The 21,565-nt window shown below is 37.3% G+C and overlaps 1 protein-coding gene across 2 annotated transcripts in view; it reads left to right on the forward strand.

Moving 5' to 3' along the window:
- Nucleotides 1-20,716, forward strand: part of Arhgef28 (Rho guanine nucleotide exchange factor 28) — a 265,542-nt gene extending 244,826 nt beyond the window's left edge. For both annotated transcript variants that reach the window (XM_090331824.1, XM_090331825.1), the window contains one exon: nucleotides 20,528-20,716. In XM_090331824.1, coding sequence (XP_090187950.1) covers nucleotides 20,528-20,691 — 164 coding nt within the window. In that variant the 3' untranslated portion in view covers nucleotides 20,692-20,716. The remainder of the gene's footprint in view (nucleotides 1-20,527) is intronic.
- The last annotated feature ends 849 nt before the right edge of the window (nucleotides 20,717-21,565 follow it).

Consider the following 21,565-nt stretch of genomic DNA (forward strand, 5'->3'; position numbering starts at 1 on the left):
TGTATGGCATTAGAAGTCAGGGGAGCTTTACAGAGTTGACTTTGCCAAAGCTTATGGAATCTGTATCTTCAATATCTTAAGCGTGTGTTTGTGTCCTTTTAAGTATGCTCTTACAATTCACTACCGAGAAATATTATATATTTATATATTCTAATATTAACATAGTAAATATGGAGCTATTTAACATTAAAATATTCCACGAGCCTAACTTATTGGATGTATGTCGATTGTGTTATCTTTACCCATTTTTTTGAGATTCTGGTTTTGGAATGTTCTTATAATAAGAATATACTTTGCATCTTATTGAAATCGAAACTTCTTTCAAGAAACTAAAGGGTTTCAAAGGTATTTTGCTTCCAACAAGTAGGTCAAACTTCTGGCTCTTGAGGAGTATTTATTTCCACCAAAAAGTTGTCCTTACTTTTGATTTCTTGTTCTTTTGTCTAGATTGGCATGAGCAATGTAGGGGTAGAGCTCCTCTTATATTTTCAGTTGCTTGATGCTTCTGCTCCAGTGAGTCCTAAAATATCCTTTCAAAGTTTTGCATATGCAAACTGCTTTTTATCCGAATGTAGATTGGAGAGGGGAGAAGCATAATGAACATTTTGTCCAAGATGTGATGGTCTGTTAGGCAGCGTGTGGTAATCATGCTATATTTTGCATTCGGGTTCCAATATAAGAAAGTGCAATTGGATGCTGACTTCTCTCTTGGGAGCTGCAGACCTAGCCGTAGGCACCTGAGAATGTGGTCTTACTGTGCGGGAGAGGGTAAAGCGGAGGGAATAGTGCAAGCTTTCCCAGCTACCTACAGAGGATATATATATGTATATATATTTATGTATATATACATGATTTTAAATTCAATTATTTTATGTTGAATAAGCAACCTGAGGTAGAGCATTGTGAAAACTAGTTACTTCACTTGTCTTTATGAGCTTCCTCTGCTCAAAGCTGGCTGTGAGTTGATTCCCTTAATGAGTGTAGAGGAAAAAGCCAAAATCTCCAGTGTCTGAGCTGGGAGCAGAGTACACTAAAACTCAGTTGGTGGCTCACACTTGTCATTCTAACTACCTAGGGTACTGAGATCTGGAAGATCATGGTCTAATGCCAGTATGGGGAAGAAAAATTAATGAGACTCCATGTTCAAAATAATCAGCAAGCAAGCAGGGATGGATTCATGGCTCAGGTGGTAGAATGCCACGCTAGCAAACCCAAGTTATTTATCATTGTGGAAATGCTCATGATTTCTGGTGAAACATAGAGGAATTAAAAAAATTCAGATGTGGCTGCTAGTGAGTTGTATTTTCTCTTTATAGGAAAACGGATTTGTAGAAATTTTGGTCAGATTTAGTCTTTTGAGTACTACTTAAAGAGATTTAGTAAGCCTTTTCATTGGTAGGGAATTAAGTTCTTTTAAATTCAATCAGTCCCTTTTGTAAATCAAAGAGGGCTTAAGGCAAAACCTTTATTTTCTCAAAGTTATGGTACTTCTAGGATTTTTTCCCAGAGCTTTTTTGAGAGACCATTGGCTAACTTTGAGAATGTGTGGCTTGAAAATTTCCAGAAAATGTGTTTCACACTGTCCTTGATTAAATGACGCAGAAAAAAAAACCCAAAACAATACAGTTGAAAGCTGCTTAGGTTTCTGTTAATTAATTTTTGTTCAGAATGAACAAGAACCCAATCAAACCAGGCAGGTTTGTATGAGAAAAGAAGGCAATGTGATGTTCCTTGTCATTGAAAGATGAGAAAAATAAAAAAACTAGCACAACATCTGCAATGGAGTTTCCACAGAAATAGACTAAAAACACACCTGTCTAGTGGAGTTTCCTCACAGACATTTGTTGGTACTCTACTGGCGTGTGAGGGGTTTGGGTGACGAGCAAATAGAAGTATAGAGGAATAGCCTTGATCAGTATTGCACAGAGGAAATGGCAGGCTGGCAAGAGCATGAGGACAGAAAGTTTGGGAATGGTGCTGGCTCACACTGCAGCATTGTCATTTAGTACCCGTGAAATCTTCTGCTATACTTAAGATTCCTCCACGTGTCTTACCTCCTTCATCTAGAATGTTGGACTTGTGGTTATATTTGCTTTGTGTGTCATATGAAACAATGTGTATACAATTCTTAGGATTCTGTGAGTATTTAATAGACAATACTGTTACCATTATTTCCTGTGGTGAGTGGGACCAAATAATTGGTAATTATTATTAAATGATCAGTTTCCAGTCACTTGAGGCGCTAGGCTGCATCTCACCTAATGCTCTGGTAGCTAAAAAGACTGGTGATGACTCACTCGACTATGAATCTCAGTCATCACATCTCAGAAAATGATCCAAGGCTTGATTGGCTGTTATTTGATATGCTATGACTTTTTTTTTAAGTTCCAGTGCTCAGACAATATTGGGAAATGCTGGTTTGGGAACTACACAAGCTTGTATACGCTGTGAATCTACAAAAGTGACTCTTCCCATAGCATCCTTCTCCCCAGGATAGCAGCTTACAGAGCTAATTGTTTTTTTTAAAGAAACATACTTTGGAAAATATTAATGTCAGTGAATGTTGAAATCAACTCGTTGATTGGCACACCCTTCAAATACATTTTTTCCTCCCTTGGGAACAGTTGAAATCCAAATGATAAATCCCAACACAATTTACCACAGGGATTTTACTTTGAAAATTCAACTCAACGGATTTCAGATAGAGCTTTGTTTAGCCCAGAGGCCAGCACTGGGGTGCCTGCAAGCAAGGGCTGGTGTTTAGTCCCTTTAGGTTTTTCTGGGTCAACGTTCATGGACTTTTCAAACCCTCCAAGTGTTGGAAATCATTCATCCCTGACACAGTACCTGAGGCTGCATGCTTGCGTCTGGAGATGGAATCTGGCTTCTAGTCTCTCCGCCTCATTGGAGACTGTCCTCTACCTTTTGATCCCAAGGTTCAGCTGTAGTATGTTTTCTCAGCCACAGGGAAACAGAAACCCAGGCCCCTGTACCTGTTGTATATTTACTTCCTCACTTCCTATAGTATCTTCTCTATCCTTTACTCCTGACTGTAACTTCTACTCTTTTACAACTCTGGGTCATTTACTTTCCAAATCTTCTCTAGATCCAGAGGTCAGGAGTCTCTCGTGCAACCCAGTAGACATTTTCGTTAGCTTCTACTGTCTCTTTTTGTGGCATTCCTTTGATACTCTACAACGCTTGATACAGTTTATTTTATGCATTGAAGTATAATTTACTTGCCTTAGAGTGGCTGCTGTTCAGCCAGTTGGATAGATAGAATATCAAGGCAAAGAACATTTCACTCAGTTAACCCCCAGATCCATCAGTGAGCATCTCTTGCTTTCCATCTCCAGGCACTAATTTTGCTTGTTTTAGAATGGAAAGGAATGTGGTACTCTGTATGTTTTTGTACCCAACTTGCTTCACTCAGCATGTTATTTTTTGAGATGCATCCACGTTGTTGTGTGGGCCATGTCTGGCTTCCTGTGTTACTGAGTAATCTTTTCTTCTTGAATATGTCACAGTTTACCTACTTGACGAGCACCTGGCCTCCTTCTAGATTTTAGCTATTATGAATAAAGCCGCAATGAACATTCTTGTATCAGGGTTTTTGTGTATTCTGCTTTCATTTCTCTTGTATAAATACCTAAAAGTAAAATTACTACTAGGACAGATGCTTGTTTAAGTTTTAAGGAACTGGAGTTGTTTTCAAAGTGACTGCATGGATTGTAAGCCTCCTGGGAGGGGAAAGCAGGTCTAGTACTCTCTGTTTTCCTGGTACTGAGCCATAGGCAGGGCACACATGATAGAAAACCAGTGTGTACTAAAGAATGAAGGATTAGAAACTTGAACTAGTTTTCATTCTGAGATATAGAAATGAACGCTTTTTCTATTAAGGGGATAGGAATTTTAATTGGCTAAATGTACATTCATGTAGGCAGCAAAAAGTGCACCCTTCTTGTCCTGCTCATATCAGGGTGGTGTGAGGAAGGAGATGCAGCTGGACACATGGCCATAGGTAGGGTTTGATCACCCGTAGCTGCCGAGCTTAAAAAGCCAACTAAATTCAGTATGCTTAATATTTTCATTCTAGATGGCCCAAACATGCGTTTCCAGACTTCTTTCCCCTTGCACAAACCCCTGTTTTAGCAAGCTGGACTTTTGTTCTTTCTTGATGACTGCTGTCGTTTTCCCATAGCAATAGTGGCATACCACACAATCCCCTTCTCATGACATCCTGGTGAGCCTTTGAAGTTCAGTTTCAATGTTTACCCCACCCTGGAACAAGTGTTGGCTACCATGTCTGGAAGTTCCTCCCTCTCCAAAGCATCTCTGACATCATAGCCATCTCTCAATAGTGTTCCCTTCCCCGTCCACAGGCTATCTTACTAGATAGATATACAGATTTCTCTATCTGTACAGATTTATTATCTGTAGTTCCAAGATAATTTTAACTCACTTTACTTAGGCTATGGTTTACATATTCTCTTTCCATAGCTGCTTCAGCAGTTTAAAATCCTAGTTTTGATTCTTATCTAGAACCAGTCTTTCTTTCCTAATTGTACAATTCCTAAAAGTATTTGTGGGATTTCCAAAAATATAATATAGTGATCTTAACTCTGATAACACATATCTAAAAAGGGACATCTGAAGGTGTGAAATCTGCATTGGCCAACACATCTTTTCTATGTATTTTGTTGTACTTTCAAAATTTTTATCCTTTTAGGATGACATAAACGCAAGGCTGTAAATGGAAAAGATATTTCAGGGTTTGGCTTCTTTGTAAATGCTATTTCAAACAAATGAGAATTACTAAGTTCATGTTCTTTATTTTTAAAAAGAAGAAAATGCGCTGCCTCCCAAAAGATAAATGCCAATTTTCCAATAGAGAATAGGCCTGTGCATTTTCAAACATGTCATAATTGTGTAGTTGATCTAGTAGGAAAATAAAAGCTCATTTATAGACCTTTAAAGCAGAGACTTAGATGCCATTTTTTCAAGTCTGGTAATAACATAATTATTAAGAAGCAGGTAGAACTAATTAGCATGGGCGTGTTTGATGTAATTGTGTGCCTTATTCTGGGTTAAAGACAACCGGTCTCATGTTATGTACTTAAGAATTTTAGCAGCTGTTTTCTCTAGTGAACCAGTAAGAAGTAAATGCAGCATTAAAATTCCTAGGTCGATTTCCTGCCTTATTCAGCTGGCAGAGAAATCAATTTGATTCTTCTTCTCTCAGCAAAATGAGAGGCTGAACTGTTGGAGCCTGGGCAGAGGCTTGCTGCTAGTTCTTTCCAGAATGCCATCTTTTTTTGTTATGGTACCCAGGAAGCCTTGATTTCTGAGTCCTCGGGAAGGATTTAATGCCAGGGTAAGGCTGCCTGCCCTTGTAGCTACACATCCTCAAATCTTGCCTGTTCTTACTATATTATCCTTGCCTCTTTCTTCATAGGGTTTCTAAGACTTGACTGTCCTGATTCACTTTAATTACTTAAAATGGACATATTCCATGTCTATCTGAATCTGTTCAGACCATTTCAAGCATGTGCAGCATTAACAAAGGAATATATTACGTTTCATATACCCAATGCCTACCTTGAAAACATTACATTCCGTTGTATTTCACTTAGATGCCTATCTTACGTGCTGTATTATTTTGAAGCAAATTCTCATAAATCCTCCTTCATCTATAAAAATTTGAATAGAAATTACTAAAAGGTCAAGTATTCTTCTTAAGCTCTTTATTGCACTGAGGAAAATTAGCACTAATTCCATACTATCAACATAGAATCTTATGTTTAAAATGTCACTGTTTTATAAATGTCACATGTGTATATTTTTCTAGCTTTTCTTCTTGACTCAGGATCCAAATAAAGACTACACATTTTAGTTATAGTGCCTTCCCATGTAATTTAATATGTTTATTAAAATAGAAAGTTTAACTATGAAAATGTCAAACTTACAGCAAAAGTCAGAGAAAATATGTGTTAGCCGTATGTTTAGCAACTGTTAACATATTGCCATATTGTCACAATTTTTGCCTTTTTTTTGCCAGTGTAGCATGTAAATTTATGAGGACAATACTTCTTGACCAGTGTCACCCTTTCATCATCCTCCCTGCATCTGGTGCAACCTCATGTCTTTTTTCTTCTATTTTAAGGTATATTGTTGATAAGTCTGTAATTTCTCCTTTTACCTTTCCTCCCATTTTTGTTCTACCATATCTTAAAATTGGTACATATGATTTCCACAGGATGTTTTTATGCTATTGTTACATTATGTACCAGCATCTATAACTAACATGATGTATCATTTACTTTAAAGAGTTATACAAAAGAACTTGAAATGATAATTACAATGGTTCATAATTAATGGTTACTTACAATGGCTAATAAATAGCCATTTATGATATCATTTATGTGTATATCTTTGTATACTCTGATTTTTCTTACTCCACACACATATTTACCATGTGGTACAAACCATTTTAAATTGCAACATGCTATTCTATGATGTAAATAACACCAGCATAATCATACACCCTGCCAGTAAGTAGGAAGCTTGCAGTGTTTTTTTAATAGGTTTTCTTGACCAACCTTCTTGCACCATGTTTCCTCAAACACACAGTTGAGAGTTTCTTTATAGTGGAACACCTAGAAGTGGTTAGAATATCTTTAGCTTTGCCAGCAGTGACTGATTCTATCAGCCATAATATCTTGATTATGCCAGGTTCTCCTCACAGCACTTTAGGCTTCTGAGATTTTATCAATATAGTGGGTATAAAATGGGTACCTTTGTTCCATTCAGATCACAGAGAAATATAGTACTATTTCATGGTGAATTGTCTTTTTAATATTCTTCTATGAATGATCTAGTTAGATCGTTTTCTTCTAACTCATATAGGATATTTTGGAATTTTGAAAGCATGCAACCTTAATTCTATAGATATGTTTGTGAATCCGAACAAAACAGTTTGTTCTCAATGCATTTTGTACTTTGAGAAGTCATTTGCAATGAAATAATATTTATGATTCTGTCTGGACATTTTAAGATAGGAAAGGGACACGTTATCCACTGTAGCCTTTCAAGATGAAGAATCGGCAAGGGCAGAAACGACTCTACGTGGTGTTCTTGCCTTCTGAGACTTCACTGCCTTTTTTTTTTTTCATCTGTCCCCATTAGCCCATTTCCTTCTGTGCTTCTCTTAATAATTCATCAATATTATTTTTATACACAATGCACATAATATCTAGCAGCTTTCTTTTCTTTTCTGCTTTTGTGTTCAATATGGACTTGCAATCTAGTCTTGCTCTGTAGCTGTCATTCTAGGCTGACACTTCATAGCTCTCCTGTGTTGCATCCTCTGTGTTCAGGCCTAGGCTTCCTCTTTTCTGGCCTTATTCATTTATGGAATCTGACTGTGGGGGGAAGGGAGGTATTCATCCTCAAGACTTTTCCTAAGATGTAATGAAAGTCTTTTTCCTGATTATTTGAACTGTCATCTTACATACTCATTTATTTTTGCTACTCTGACACTGGGTTTCTAGAATTAATCAGAATTGGAATGAATTCTACCTGAGAAATTTATTGCTTTATTTCAGAATTTTGAAGTTTTCCCGCCCCCCCTCCATATTCCCGGATACTGCTCAGATATCTGATGATATTCTGATAAATAACTTTTGTCTCCAAAACTTGTAAAACTGTCTTCTCAGCCTGTTTCAACTCTCATGTGATCTTTTACGAAAATCACTTAAGCAGTTGGTCATTTGGCTTTTTAAGTCTAAAAACTTACCTTATATATCTTCATTGCTGGGAAGTAGTCTTTTTCTTTTCATCACTGGCTGGACCCTGGACCTAGTGAACCCTCTGATTTTCTCTCCTTTCCTCTATTTTCTTTCCTGCATATTTTTGTTCTACTTTCTAGGAGATTTCTTTCAGTCTTAATCTCCTATTACTCCACTGGTCTTTAATTAAAAAATTTGCAATTTGTGTGATTTTAATTTTCAAGCAAGTTTCTTCTTTCCTATTTTGTGACTAGAAAGTCTCTTAAAGATTTCTTTGAAGACAGTAATTGTAGTTTTTGGAAATTTTCTCCAGCATTCTCAGTTTCTGAATTGTATCTTGGATTTTCTAAGTTAGATTTGCCTTTTGTTTATTTTAAGTCTCCCTGTACATTAGTCAATAGTACACTCACCATACTGGACTGGGCAAAGTGCATAAAACAGTGGTTGATGCTTAATGTTCGCTCAATATTTATGTTGTTTTCTACAAACCTATTTACATTTGTATAACACCTTGAAATACTTTAAAAAGAAGCACGAGGGGCCAGGAGTTTGGCCTAGTGCTTGCCTAGCATGCATGAAGACCTGGGTTCGATTCCTCAGCACCACATACATAGAAAAAAGCCAGAAATGGTGTTGAGGCTCAAGTGGTAGAGCTCTAGCCTTGAGAAAGTCCAAGGACAGTGCTCAGGCCCTGAGCTCAAGCCCAGGACTGGCAAAAAAAAAAAAAATTAAAAAGAAGCACGAACACTGAACCTTTTAGAAGATAATGATGCAAATATGAAAGGTTAGTGTTCAAATAAACATGAGATTTTCAGTTCAAGAATTCTTACACCTTTAGGTATTTTGACCACTGAAGTTTGAAGTTTGATTACATGATAAGTCAGAGAAAATGGAAGCTTTAGCTCATGTCAGCAATTCTCCTCTTCTCTTGTGTTCTGACATTTTGTGCATAGAAGAGCTTGGTAGCTCAGGGATTGTTAATAATGTATAGACTATTTGATGTGTGTGAGTCTCTATAATTTGAGCAGATGCATGGATAGATGCCCTGAGTGTCAGCGTGGGGATGTTGATTGAAGTTGACTATCTAGGTGAAGGGCCCTAAGTTTATAAATAAGCACTTGGTATTTCTCAATATGACTGCAATTTCCCAAGATCAAACAATATTGTGACTATTAAATTATCCTCTATTAGAAAGAAACACTAGTAAATTCTGTCTTCATAGCATTTTCAGTTTGATTCTGCTAAAAAGTCAGGTATCAGACTATACAAGATTTCTGTTTCTGTTGTAGATATGATGTACAGGGGATTTATGGTTACATAAGTCAGGTATTGAATATATTTCTTTTTGAACAGAGTTATCCCCTCCCTCATTTTTTCCCAGTCCCTCACCCCAGTTGTTTGTTCATTTTCAGCACAGTGTATAGTATCACTGCTGAATTAGTTCACCCTTTATCCTGCCTTTTCTGCACTTCCTTCCCCTTCCCAAATCAGATAAACTTATATACAAGACAAAAAATACAGAAATAAAAACCAGCAGTAAAAGAAGAAAAGAGAATTGCATATAGTACAATTAAGAAAAAAACTCTTGTTTTTCCTTTTCTGGAGTTCATTTTGATAAGCATCATTTTCTATGATCATATGCACACAGCTTTTTTTATTGTATACATTTATATACATTTTTATATTTTTATTGTAATTAATAAAAGGGTTACATGATATTTGCCAGATAGGAGGTGCATTAATTCCCATACATTGATACCCTTTCACATGTCTTGGTACCCATTACCCTCCCCCCCATCCCCCCATCCCCGTCTTGGTTTTCCCCCCTTCCCTATCAAATTTCAAATAACCAAATACAAATAAATTCAATATATCAGATAACAAATGCACACAGCTTTGAGCCCTTGTGATCCTCTCCTAATAAACTCCTCCTTTGGTCTCACTGTGTGAATGTTTAGAGTTCTGTTTAATTTATCATGTCCAAGTATAATTTTTTGTCCTTTAGTATTCATTGGATTTACTTGTAGACTTATAGACACATCCTAATCATTACAAATGAGGTAAACCTATGTTTCTCTGGGTCTGGCTTACATCATTTAGTATGATTTCTTTCCAAGTCTTTCCATTTCCTTACAAATAGGACAACGCCATTCTTTCCAATGGAACCATGGAATTCCATTGCATATATGTACCACATTTTCTTGATCCGTTTGTATACTGAGGAGCATATGGGTTGATGCCATATCTTAGCAGTGTAAATAATGCTTTACTGGCTGTGCTGGTGGCTCCAGTGCAGGCCGGTTTGTGGTCATTTGGGTAATGCCCAGGAGTGGGATTGCTGGATCATAGGGGAGCTCTGTGTTTAGTCTTCTGAGGAACTGCCATACCGCTTTCCACAGTGGTTGAACGAGTTTACACTCCCACCAACAGTGTAGTAGTGATCCCTCCTGGCCACATCCTCACCAGCATCCATTATTGTTAAGTTTTCTTGATAACGGCCATTCTGACTGGAATGAGGGGCAATCTCAATGTTGTTTTGATTTGCATTACTTTTATGGCCAGAGATGTCGAGCATGTCTTCATGTGTCTATAGGCCATTCTTATTTCTTCTTCAGAAAATTATCTCTAAGATTTTAGCCCATCAATCCATATTTTTTTATCAATTTTTGAGGATTTTTTTTAGGGGATTTAATTTTGGAAGCTCAAGGTATATTTTAGATATGAGGCCCTTGTCAGATGGATTTTAAGCTCTTTTCTAAGCAAGAGTTCCAAACTGATGATTCTTCATGACTCCACGGAGACTACATAATTCATCCATTTGATATAGAGATAGCCGATGATATTGTTATTATTATCTGAATTTTACTTTGTTAAATTAAAAATTATTTTATTTTACTTTTCTCTCCCTGTCCTTACCCACAAGTTACGTAGTTCATTTTTTAACATAGGGTTCATTGAATACAATGACCACATTTGCTTCCTCCTGTCTCCCTCCATTCCTGTGTCCCCCTACCTCTTCTAAACATGTGTTTCCATTTGTTGGTATTTGTGGTGATAAACAGTACTTTAAATTGCTCAGAGGACCTATGTTTTTAGGTTCTTCCCCTAAGTGTACTATCCTGTAATTAGTCTGTGTGTAAATGCACTGAGCCCTGTGCATGTATTTTAGATGTAGCTCTCACATATGAGAGAACACATAACACCATTTGTCTGAGTCTGGCTTACTTTACTTTGGTATTGCTGAACTAGATGCACTGTTTTTGTTTCTTGTGTCTTAAACATTGCTCTTTAGCTTTAAATAAACTCAAAGTAGAAAGAGTAAAAAATAGAAACAGAAATTTCAGAAGAACCTTACGGGTTCATTGTTCAGGACACAGGCACCAGGATCTAAAGGAGATGTTTCTGAGGCTTATTTCACCTTAGGAGATATTACTGGGTTTTGCTAGGCAGGAGCAAAGACTTGAACTAGTATCATTTTTTATGAGTAGTTATGAACTCGACTGGACCTTGTCTACTTTATGGACAATATGTCTATTTTTCTAAGTAGATAGAAACTCATACATATAACTTGGCAATCACTTGTTGTACAGTTGCATTAAAATTAATGTAAATATGCTGAGCAGTCACAGGAGGCCTCTAACTCATTGCCATGGTATTCCATTTACGTCAGCTTTCTGGAAAGTAAGATGTGGAGAAACGTAGCGCCTTTTAAAGTATTATACTCCAAATACACGATATAGGTAGTAGCTATCGACTTTAAAAAGCTACTATGGAGTATTTTATATATATATAGAAACAGAGTCATTTAATGAATCTTGCCTACCCACAGCCAACTTTTAATTATTCCTAACCTGCAGCCAATCCTGAGTGGCTTCCCACCCTCTTTTCTCTCACTTCTCAGATTATTTTAGAGAAAGTTCAGGATATCTCATCATTCCATTCTGAATATTTGAACATGTTACTGTAAAATATAATGACTTTTGAAATTGTATCATTACAATATCATTATGAAATAACCTAAGATGTATTAACAATTTTTATTTAAGACCATGCTATTACTTCTTAAATTTCTCTGATTATCATATACATATCTTTTTTCCTTGATCAGTTTTAATTAGGATCCAAATAACTTCCTTTTTTATTGTAATATATGGAGGGGTTACAGTTATATTCTCCAGATGGTAGATGCATTAGTTCTCACACATTCTCATGTTTTTGTCCTTATTTCCCTCCCTCTGCTCTCTCCCAACCAAATACATTTCTTAAATAAAGTTGGCATATTTTTTGTTCTTTCTTTTGTTGCTTTTGTTGTTGGCATAGGCTTGAACTCAGGGCTTGTGTGCTGTCCCTGAGCTTTTACACTCAAAGCTAGAACCACTTTGAGCCATAGAGCCACTTATAGGTTTCTGGTGGTTAATTGGGGGTAAAAGTCTCAGAGACTTTCCTGACTGTGTTGGCTTCAAACTTCAATCCTCAGATCCCAGAGCCTTCTGAGTAGGTAGGATTCTAGACATGAGCCACTGGCACTCAATGTGGTTGGCATATTTTGTAAGATTCTTTTAGTCTAAAGTCCTCCTACTTCCCTCCTCTCTGAGTTTTAATCTTAAAAAATTGTCAAAAAGACTAGTTTATTTTTTTCTGAAAAATTTCTCACATCCTGGTGTATATTGATAGTATTTCCATGGTGTCATTTAACATAGTTTTCTGTCTCTGTAGTTCCTGTAGTTGTGAATACAGGTGTTCAATTAAATGAAGCCTTCATGTTTTGCCATAAAAATGTCTCTGTGGATGGTGCTGTTTTTCTTACTGCATCCTATGATGTGGATACCCAATGTCTCTTTCTTTTCCTGTGATTGATTCCTGATTTTAGCTGCTGTCAGTGTAATCCATCCATTATAAAGTTTCTCATCATTTCTCATGATAGTTTTAGCAACTATTGATTATTACCTTTGTCTGCTTCACACATTACATCCGATGTCAAAAGCTTGTGGATTTGGAAAACTTACCCTCTTCCAATTTCTCACTCCTGAATATTCTAGCATTGTTGCTCATTTATCTTCTACTCTTATTCTTTGATGAATTTATACTAATTCTTCAATGTTCTGGTCTTCAAAGTGTTATGCAATAGTATAAGGATATACTGTGAACAAAGGTTCTTGCATTTAGGGGAGACTTCATCTTGGCTTTCCATTGGAGGGATTCTTAATTCATGAGCCAGTTCCACTTCTAAGGCATAATGAGCTTAAGAAATCTGACTTACCCAGAGCTTCATCAAGTTATTTGACCACTGTATTCTTTGGTCATGATTACCTCCTAGTATACTGCTCAGAGAAACATACTGCACTAAATCTCCAGGAAAAAGTGAGGCATGCTTCTGCTAGACTTGCTGAAGTGAAGGTCATGGCCATTGAAAGATGCCAGCTTCCTGGGAGAAAGATGAACGTGAGAGCATATCAAAATCCAGACATAGAATGCTGTGCTAACAAAATCTCATCTTCATTGTATTCATTTTTCTATTCTTTTGTTTCTTCTTGACCTTATATAGCCAATATGTTCATTACTAATAAAATAGCAAAGTACAACTCTCACAATCACAGTTTTTCAAGAAATCATAACACCATTTGCTTTCTTATTTTTACTACTTGGTACATTGTATATGCATGTACCCACATTTTCCCTCTCTCTTCTCCCTCACCTCCCAATCTCTCCCTTCCCTCTCTCTATACTTCAGTCTTTTACTTCAGGTGCAGTACTGACACATGAGGCACAGAAATGGGAATCATGACACTAATTTAGATTGTTTGCTTCAGATATCAAATCCAGATTAGTTTTCATGCCAGAGGCTCACATCCTGTTTGTGGCTCACTATGGAAAATTGAGTTGAGAAAAATTAGGGACAGAGACCAATTTTCCTTTGCTCTGAAGATGCTTCGAGCTCTGAACAATAAATGTTTTTCATTAGAGGGAAAATGTTGTGCATTAATGCTCTTGAGAAAAAATAGCGATTGCCAGTAATGCCATCAGGAAATGATTTTTTAAATGTTTTAGAGTGTAAGCATAAATCAGTCAGTAAATAGGGAATACAACTTATTTTACAGAGTTGGAATATTGATGATGAAAACATTTTTTAAGGTAGAGTTATTCTAGGAAAGTGTGAATTTTGATTTTTGAGCCATACACAAGGGATATAGTAATAAGAAATACAAGTCAGAACACTTGATTAAAATAAACAAGAACAGAGCCAAGGCTAAAAAGACACAGCGTTCTCTTCTGTGGCCTCAGTTGGGGAGCAAGAATGGGGTAAGACATGGAGAGGATTGAACAGTGCGTCACCAATGACTCCAACAGACTAAACATGCTTTGTGCAGCTCTGGGCTTTTGGGTTCTCAGCCACTGAATATGCTGTGGGGCTCAGTTCAGACCTCGGCAGTGTGTTTATGATGAAAGTTACATGGTATTTTCAAATTTAAATATAACTTGCAGTTAAAAATGGTCATGATTTAAAATGCTATGATATTGAGGAAATGATAGTGACTCCATTAAATATTTTTAAATTACAGACAAGCCTTTTCTACTTGTCATAAACCTGTTCTTTATGATGAATTGCACTTAAATTTGATTTTCATACAAAAGAAGATCAAGAGCAGATCTTGGATTGTGGATGTTATTTTAAATCATTATTTAGCTTTCCAAACACTTTCCTTTGAGGGCTGTGTGTTGGCATCTGTTTAATGTGTGTTGTTGGAAAGACAGGAGAAAGCAGTACTGAAGGTGTCTGACAATCACTTGCATTATCTTAAATGCAACTTCAGGTAATGAATTTGGATACAAAACAGTAGAAAATACATGAATTTTTATATCTTCTGAGCATTATTAGTAAATTACTGAGCTCAAATATAAGGGTCAGTTTTCACTTATAAGATAAGGTGTTTAACAGACATTCCTGATAATTTTACTTCAGTCCTTTATGAACTGAAGCCAAGAAAGAGGAATAAACTTACCAAAGTTGAGTTTTATTTTGTGGTTTACAGGATTTCTTTCACTTCAAGAGTTGCTTTTCTAATTTTAAATAGTGTTTTATACACTGCATTCAAAATCTGATCTTGAAAATAGCCAATTATCCAGTTAGCTCAAAATTATAATGCTACTAGTCAAACAGATGAAAAAATGATTATCTTCACTAATGAGAATTTTCTAATATTGGGTAAGCAGAGAAAAGTGTGGAAATTATAAATGTAAATGTCAACAAGCAGGTTGCAATTAAGGGCTAAAGATCAAGAACTCTAAGGCATTATCTCTCTCAGTGTTCCATGAGAACAGGGTTGAGTGTTCCATGAGAACAGCTTGAGTGTTTTCTGCCCCACATATCCACAGGGAAAGGAATGGTTCCAGTGAAATTGTGAATAGCTGTAATTTTTAAGACTGCATTAGGAGACTAATCTAGACCCCACAGTGGTCCTCATAAATGTGAGTATGGAAATTTCCTGTGGAGGCTGAAATTTTAGTGTGTGAACAGAAGCTCAGTTATGTTGCAGGGGAAAAAAAAATCCCTGCACCAAGATTCTATTTTCCACAATTTTTAGCCAAGTTTGAGCCTTTAAATTTTTTAAAAATGTGCTTTAGCTCATTTGTCCTTATTTTAGGCTTAATAATACTTACTCTATTTAGTTTCCAGAGACATGGTAAAGATCAGACTATCTCCTTTATGTCAAGAAGAACCACATTGGTTCTTTGTTGTTCAAATTTTTATTATTATAGTATTTGGACTCTAATTGATCAAAGTAGGATTGTTTTGCTTCTTAAAAGAAGTCAACCTTATTTTATCTCCACCAGTTAGGAGGCATTTTGATCAGAAATGAATGATTCATTTTATCCCCAGGAATTCTGCTTTCAAAGCCGTGAGGTTTAATTGTTCTTTCAGTTTGGGGCTCTGTATGGTGACTTCTTCTTTCTAGGGTTAGAAGTATGACAAGAGTGGTTAGCCTTGGGAAACAGACACATACAGGGCTGCTGTTCTTCCCTGGCCGAAATGGAGACAGAAATCAAGACAGAAATCACAGGATGCTTTATGATTTCAAAGACAGACTGCCTGACCTTGCCTACATAGTTCAGAAAGAAAGCAAGAAGAAACACGGAGAAGGAAATTGAGTTCCCCTGTAGGTGAGGCACAACCACACAACTTGCAGTCACCATCTGGAGTTGGAGTGTGGACCCGTAGCCTTAGGGCCCAACAAACTCTCCTACAAATAGATTCCCTTATGTTTTGATTCTTATTTGAAATGTTCTAGTTAAATGTCTATTCTTCTTTCACATAGATGTACACACATGCACGTGTACACCCGTACACATCCTTCCTACCCCATTCATTCTTGATTTTCTATCTACCTGAATCCAAGCCTATAGTTTTTTTTTATAAGTTAAAGAATTCTAACATGCATTTGGTTCTTTGGTGGCCTGTTGTGTGAATAAATCTTCTCTTGAAGCCATTCAAAGGACTTCCCATCCTCCTAGACTCCTCAGTGTTTTGGGCTCTGTTCATGATTTACCCCAGAGGAAGGAAGCTTTCATGGGCTAATGGCTTCCAGCGTTCCCGCATTGTCACATTTGGCAGCAGTCACCTTCCAGCGACCCCATTCAATGGATAGCATTGTTCTTCTCCCTGTGACTACACATGGAATTTCTTATGTCCTGGCTGGACCCTCTATTGAGGAGTAGATGACACTGCATTCTCTTGTGTGACCTATTTGGTCTTCCAGAATTTGCTGGATGCAAGTTTGGTTTATATTTTCCCCCTTTAGTCATGAGGCTTGAACTTTGGGCCTGGGTGCTGTCCCTAAGCTCTTCAGCTCAAGGCTACTGCCCTACCCCTTGAGACACAGCACAACTTCTGATTTTCTGGTGGTTAATTGGAGATAAGAGTATCCCATTCTTTAGTGCCTGGACTGGCCTGGGCTGGCCTAGGCTGGCTTTGAACCTTGATCCTCAGGTCTCAGCCTCTTGAATAGCTAGGATTACAGGTATGAGCCACTGTGCCCGGCTTGGATGCAAGTTTTAAAGATTTTTCTTCAATTTAAAGTTGTGTAATTTTGAACATGAGTGGCTAAGCTGCGACTCTTTGTGTCACGATGCACAAAGGCATCACTCAATGGCTGAGAGTAGGAACATTGACGTAGCTACTCTGACCCTCAGTATGGTCCTGCAGAATGGAGAGCTTTCTGGATTGACTTGTTATCTTACTCTGATTGTAAAATCATGTTTCAACATTGGTATTTTCCTGACTAAAGAGGGTATCTTTTGCTTTCTATTTGTTTGTTTATCTTATATTAGTTAGGATTCTGTTGTTACATCTCCACACTTCCAATCAACTTAGCCCCTTCTATCACATTCACTACGCTTCCCCCCTTGGCATCCCCTTGTTTGCTTTTCATAGGTGCAAATAATCTGTTTCAATAATATTCAGCCTCCTTTTATCATTACCACCAGCCCAACTCCTTCCCACTACCCCCATACAGAGTGTATATTACTTTCTCGGCCTCCTCTCTAGTGGTCAACAGCTTTGGTTAAATTTCTCTATGTTACTCTCACGTATATTTGCAATATATTACAACATTAGTTACACTTTTTCTTTTTCTATTGTCTCTTTTCTTTCCCCTGAGTGGTCTCTTAGCTTGATTCATGTTCTATGATCAACAATATAAGCAACTATTTATATGAGTATATCCACTTATTTATATGTCCATAAATATAGGTTTTTAGGTAGGCCTGGCTTCCATATATGAATGAAACCATAAGATTTTGTTTTTTGATCTTATCTTTGTCTTGCTGAGTATGATATCCTACAGTTTAATCTATTCTGTTGCAACTTACAAGATTTCATTTCATTTCTCCTTATACTGTAATATTCTATACTGTATATGTTTACATGTATATATGATATTTGCTTGTATATGTATATATACTCAAAAGCCTAAAGGTAGATCTTCCTTATGATACCACCATAAAACTATTTGGCATATATGTGATAGAGAATAAATCAATATACCACAAAGACACTGCATACCCACATTTATTGCAACACTTCACATAGCCAAATGATGGAGTCGACTAAGATGCCCAATAACAGATGCTGGTGAGGATACAGTCAAAAGGAAACACTAATACACTGTTGGTTTATGTATTTCCATGTAGATATATGTCTCTATACATGTATGTGTACATAGACATATAGACTTATCTATATACATGTCTATGTATCTATGTGCATATACATACATATATGCATACATGTGTATATGTGTATATATGTATATATACACACTCCACATCTTTTTAATATTCAAACAGCACTTATTACACAAGAGGAAGTTTGGTTTACAAGTAATTTACATATTGTAACTGACTGCACCAATTGCTTACAATTAAAAAATATTTTTATTACCTTTAAATAATTATATAAAAGAATTGCCTTTCAAGATCTTGATCAATGTTACCACTTTCAGCATTCTCACCTCACCCATCCCTCTCAACCCATTCCTTCCCTCACTTTTCTTAATTTTGTAGAATTTACATTGAGGTTTTTACAACATTCTCCCACCTTCTCTTCATTTGTCTTCTCTTGACCCCACCCCATCCCTTTCAAGTACCAGTTTCCTGGTGTTTAGTTTGTGGAACTATGATTTAGCCTTTCTAAGGAATTATATTGTTTGAGTTCTCCCCTGAATCTACAGTATTTCAGTTAATACATTTGTGTACACTTGCTTACCCCACAAAATATTCACTCGTATATTTATAAACTAATTCTAGGTTCCACATATGAGAGAAACATGTAACCCTTGACTCTGTGGGCCTGGCTTACTTAACATAATTTTTTCCAGGTCCTTCCATTTCTTTGCAAATGATGCAATATTATTCTTTCAACCACATGAGTAAAATTCCATTGTGCATATATACCACATCTTCTTGACTCATTTGTCCATTGAGGGGCATATGGGATGATCCCATACCTTGGCTCTGATGAATAGTGCTGCAGGTAGCTTCACTGTATCCTAGTTTGCAATCCTTTGGGTAAATGCCCAAAGTGGAAATGCTGCATCATAGGGCAATTAATGTTTAGATTTTTAAGGAACCTACATACTGCCTTCCAGAGTGGTTCAACATGTCTGCTTCTCTACCAACAGTGTATTAGGTCCACCCCCTCCAAATCCTGGCCAGCATCTATTATTTGGGTATCTTAGTTGATTATATCATTTGGCTATTGTCCCAATAAATTCAGATATATGGTTGTCTTTCTGGTATATTCATTCATTCTCCATCACATTTATGCCCAATAGTTTTAAGGTGGCATCATAAGGAAGATCTACCTTAGGCTTTTGAGGAACCGCTGTCCTGATTTCCACAGAAGTTGCACTAGTTCACTTTCCTGCCATCTGTATCTCCCATTGGCATAGTCAGGGTTGGCTAGTGGTGTTAAGAAGAGTAAGCTGTAGCCTTCAGCCTTGCCTCCTCAGTCTCCCACCACCCCATCCCAGGATCTCCTTTTTCTTCAGTCACACAGTTCAGCCTTGTCCTCTGAGGGAGGCCTGTGTCTACTTCCTGTGGCCCTGTCTGCTCTTCCCCCATCATCCCTGTCTCCTATTGGGAAAAGAGATGATGTGAAGGTGGCAAAAACTGCCACCTGCCCAAAGATGGATGCTTGTGTGGGACATTGTGCCCATTATTTCTCCTAAGCCATACATACTGCCTTCTCTAGCACCATAGATCTGTGCAGGTCATGGGCAGCTTTGACATCAGAATGCCAGGAGGTATGATTTTCATCATCTAAATAGAAGATGCTTTGAAGAAAATGTGGCAAGGGTTGTAATGGCCTCTTTTTAATCACTGAAAAACAATCAGGTGAGCCTCAGAGTGACCCATCTTCCTTCCCTGCATGAATTTCTCTATCTGTTCTGCTACAACAAAGGATGGCTCTTTGTAATTTTTCTATATAGCTGTACCTTGGGAAGAAGTGCAGAGAAAATGATTTACAGCCAGTGTCTTTCTCAAAATAAAACAACTCTTCATCATTTCTCTTAAACCTAACATTACAGGGTTTTTCCTAAAGAAGAGACTGTAGTCAGTGCCCTGCTGTTGCTAGGTAACAGGAGGGGGCCCTAAGCTTGGTGATACTTGCTATTGGCAAGATTCTTCTCTAGGAACCAAGTCTTATGAAGTCGTCTGTGTAGTGTTAACAGATGTGCATCATGGTAAGGTTGGAGGGTTTCCTTTATTCTTCAGCTCTTCATACCGGATATATTGTGGAAGTCTTGAAGTCAGTTCTTGACTTCAAGATATACTGTGCAGATGCAAACATGGTTTATTGCACACTGTATTTTCCAGGAAGATTGGGTGCTTTCAGGGTGGGATGGCTGCAGATGATTCTGAATTTTCAAAGTCTTCATCCGTTTAAGAAAAACAGTCAAAGGAAAGCATCCTTTCCTAAGTAGCAGACTGATGTGAAGGGCAAGAATGGGGACCAGTCTTTATTCAATCCATATATCTTTCAGTATTTTGAAGAGATAACTTTTGGTTACAGAAAACTAGATACTGATGAAATCATGAAACACTGTTGGGTGTCCCGGGCTCTCCCATTTTCTTTGGGCGGAATACATGGGCCCTGTGTTTTCTCATCTCTGAGATATACTGTCATCTGCCTTGGGTCCTAAGCTGACTCTCCTGAAACCTGAACCATCTGTTTGTTGCAGATCTGAGCACTTCCCAGAGTGAATCTCCAATCCCTCAGGACTCACATCCTCACGGTCCTCAGCCACAGACATTTCTAGCAGAAGCCAAGTTCAGTCTACAGATGGTGTCCAGACAAGATGGAGAAACTGGAGATGTCATGGAAGAAAATATTGTTTACCTCTGATTCTGTCATCATTGTTGTTGTTGTTGTTTTTCCAAAGCAACAAAACCACTGGCACTTTGAAGAGAGCTCCCTCTCCACTCCTTGTGTGTGTGATTGTGCCCAAATTGCTCTAAGAATAATATTTAATGTTTCATGCAAATTCATTGTTGGCATGAGTCTAGTTATTAAATTATTGAAAACAGTTCTGTTTGTATAATCTTTAACTTACCATGCTTACTCCTGGATTTCAAGAGAAAATTTGAATAAGCAGAAGTATATTAAAGATTGTTTTGCCTTTAGAGTAATAATTCCTATTGCATTTTGTATCCAGTCATCAGATTTTGAGATGCCTTTTAAGATTGAGGGAGCCCTTTGGATTAAAGAATTATATTCATAAGGTGTAAACTTGCAGTGTTAATAGCAGTTGCTCATTGAGAGATTGGTGACTAAAATGCAGAGGGGATTATCAGAAAGGCCTTTTCGCAGCTTTTTTTTTTTTTTTTAAACTTAGGGCCTGGGTGTTGTTCCTAAGATTCTTTTGCTCAAGACTTGATTCTATCTTTTGAGCTACAGTTCTACTTCTGGCTTTTTTGGTAGTGTATTGGCGCTAAGATTCTCGACTTTCCTGCTTGCGCTGGCTTCAAACTGTCATCAACAGATCTCTTGAACACCTAGGATTACATGGGTGCCTCTCAGTTAGCTTTTATGTGTTAATTTCTCTTTGGTGTATCAGAAGTGGAGATCTGTCATAATCACCATTTAACCAGTACATCCTGCCTGGCAGCCACCATGCCAAAGGACATCATTAAGATGTGTCCCAGTTGGGCAGATGTTGGGGCAGATGTCTTGGTAAAACTTCAAGTCACAGTTCAACAGCACCTTTCAGCCCTTCCCA

Source organism: Megascapheus bottae, chromosome 4 (assembly GCF_031878675.1).
Source record: "Megascapheus bottae isolate mThoBot1 chromosome 4, mThoBot2.hap1, whole genome shotgun sequence".
In the NCBI taxonomy this organism is placed as follows: Eukaryota; Metazoa; Chordata; class Mammalia; order Rodentia; family Geomyidae; genus Megascapheus; species Megascapheus bottae.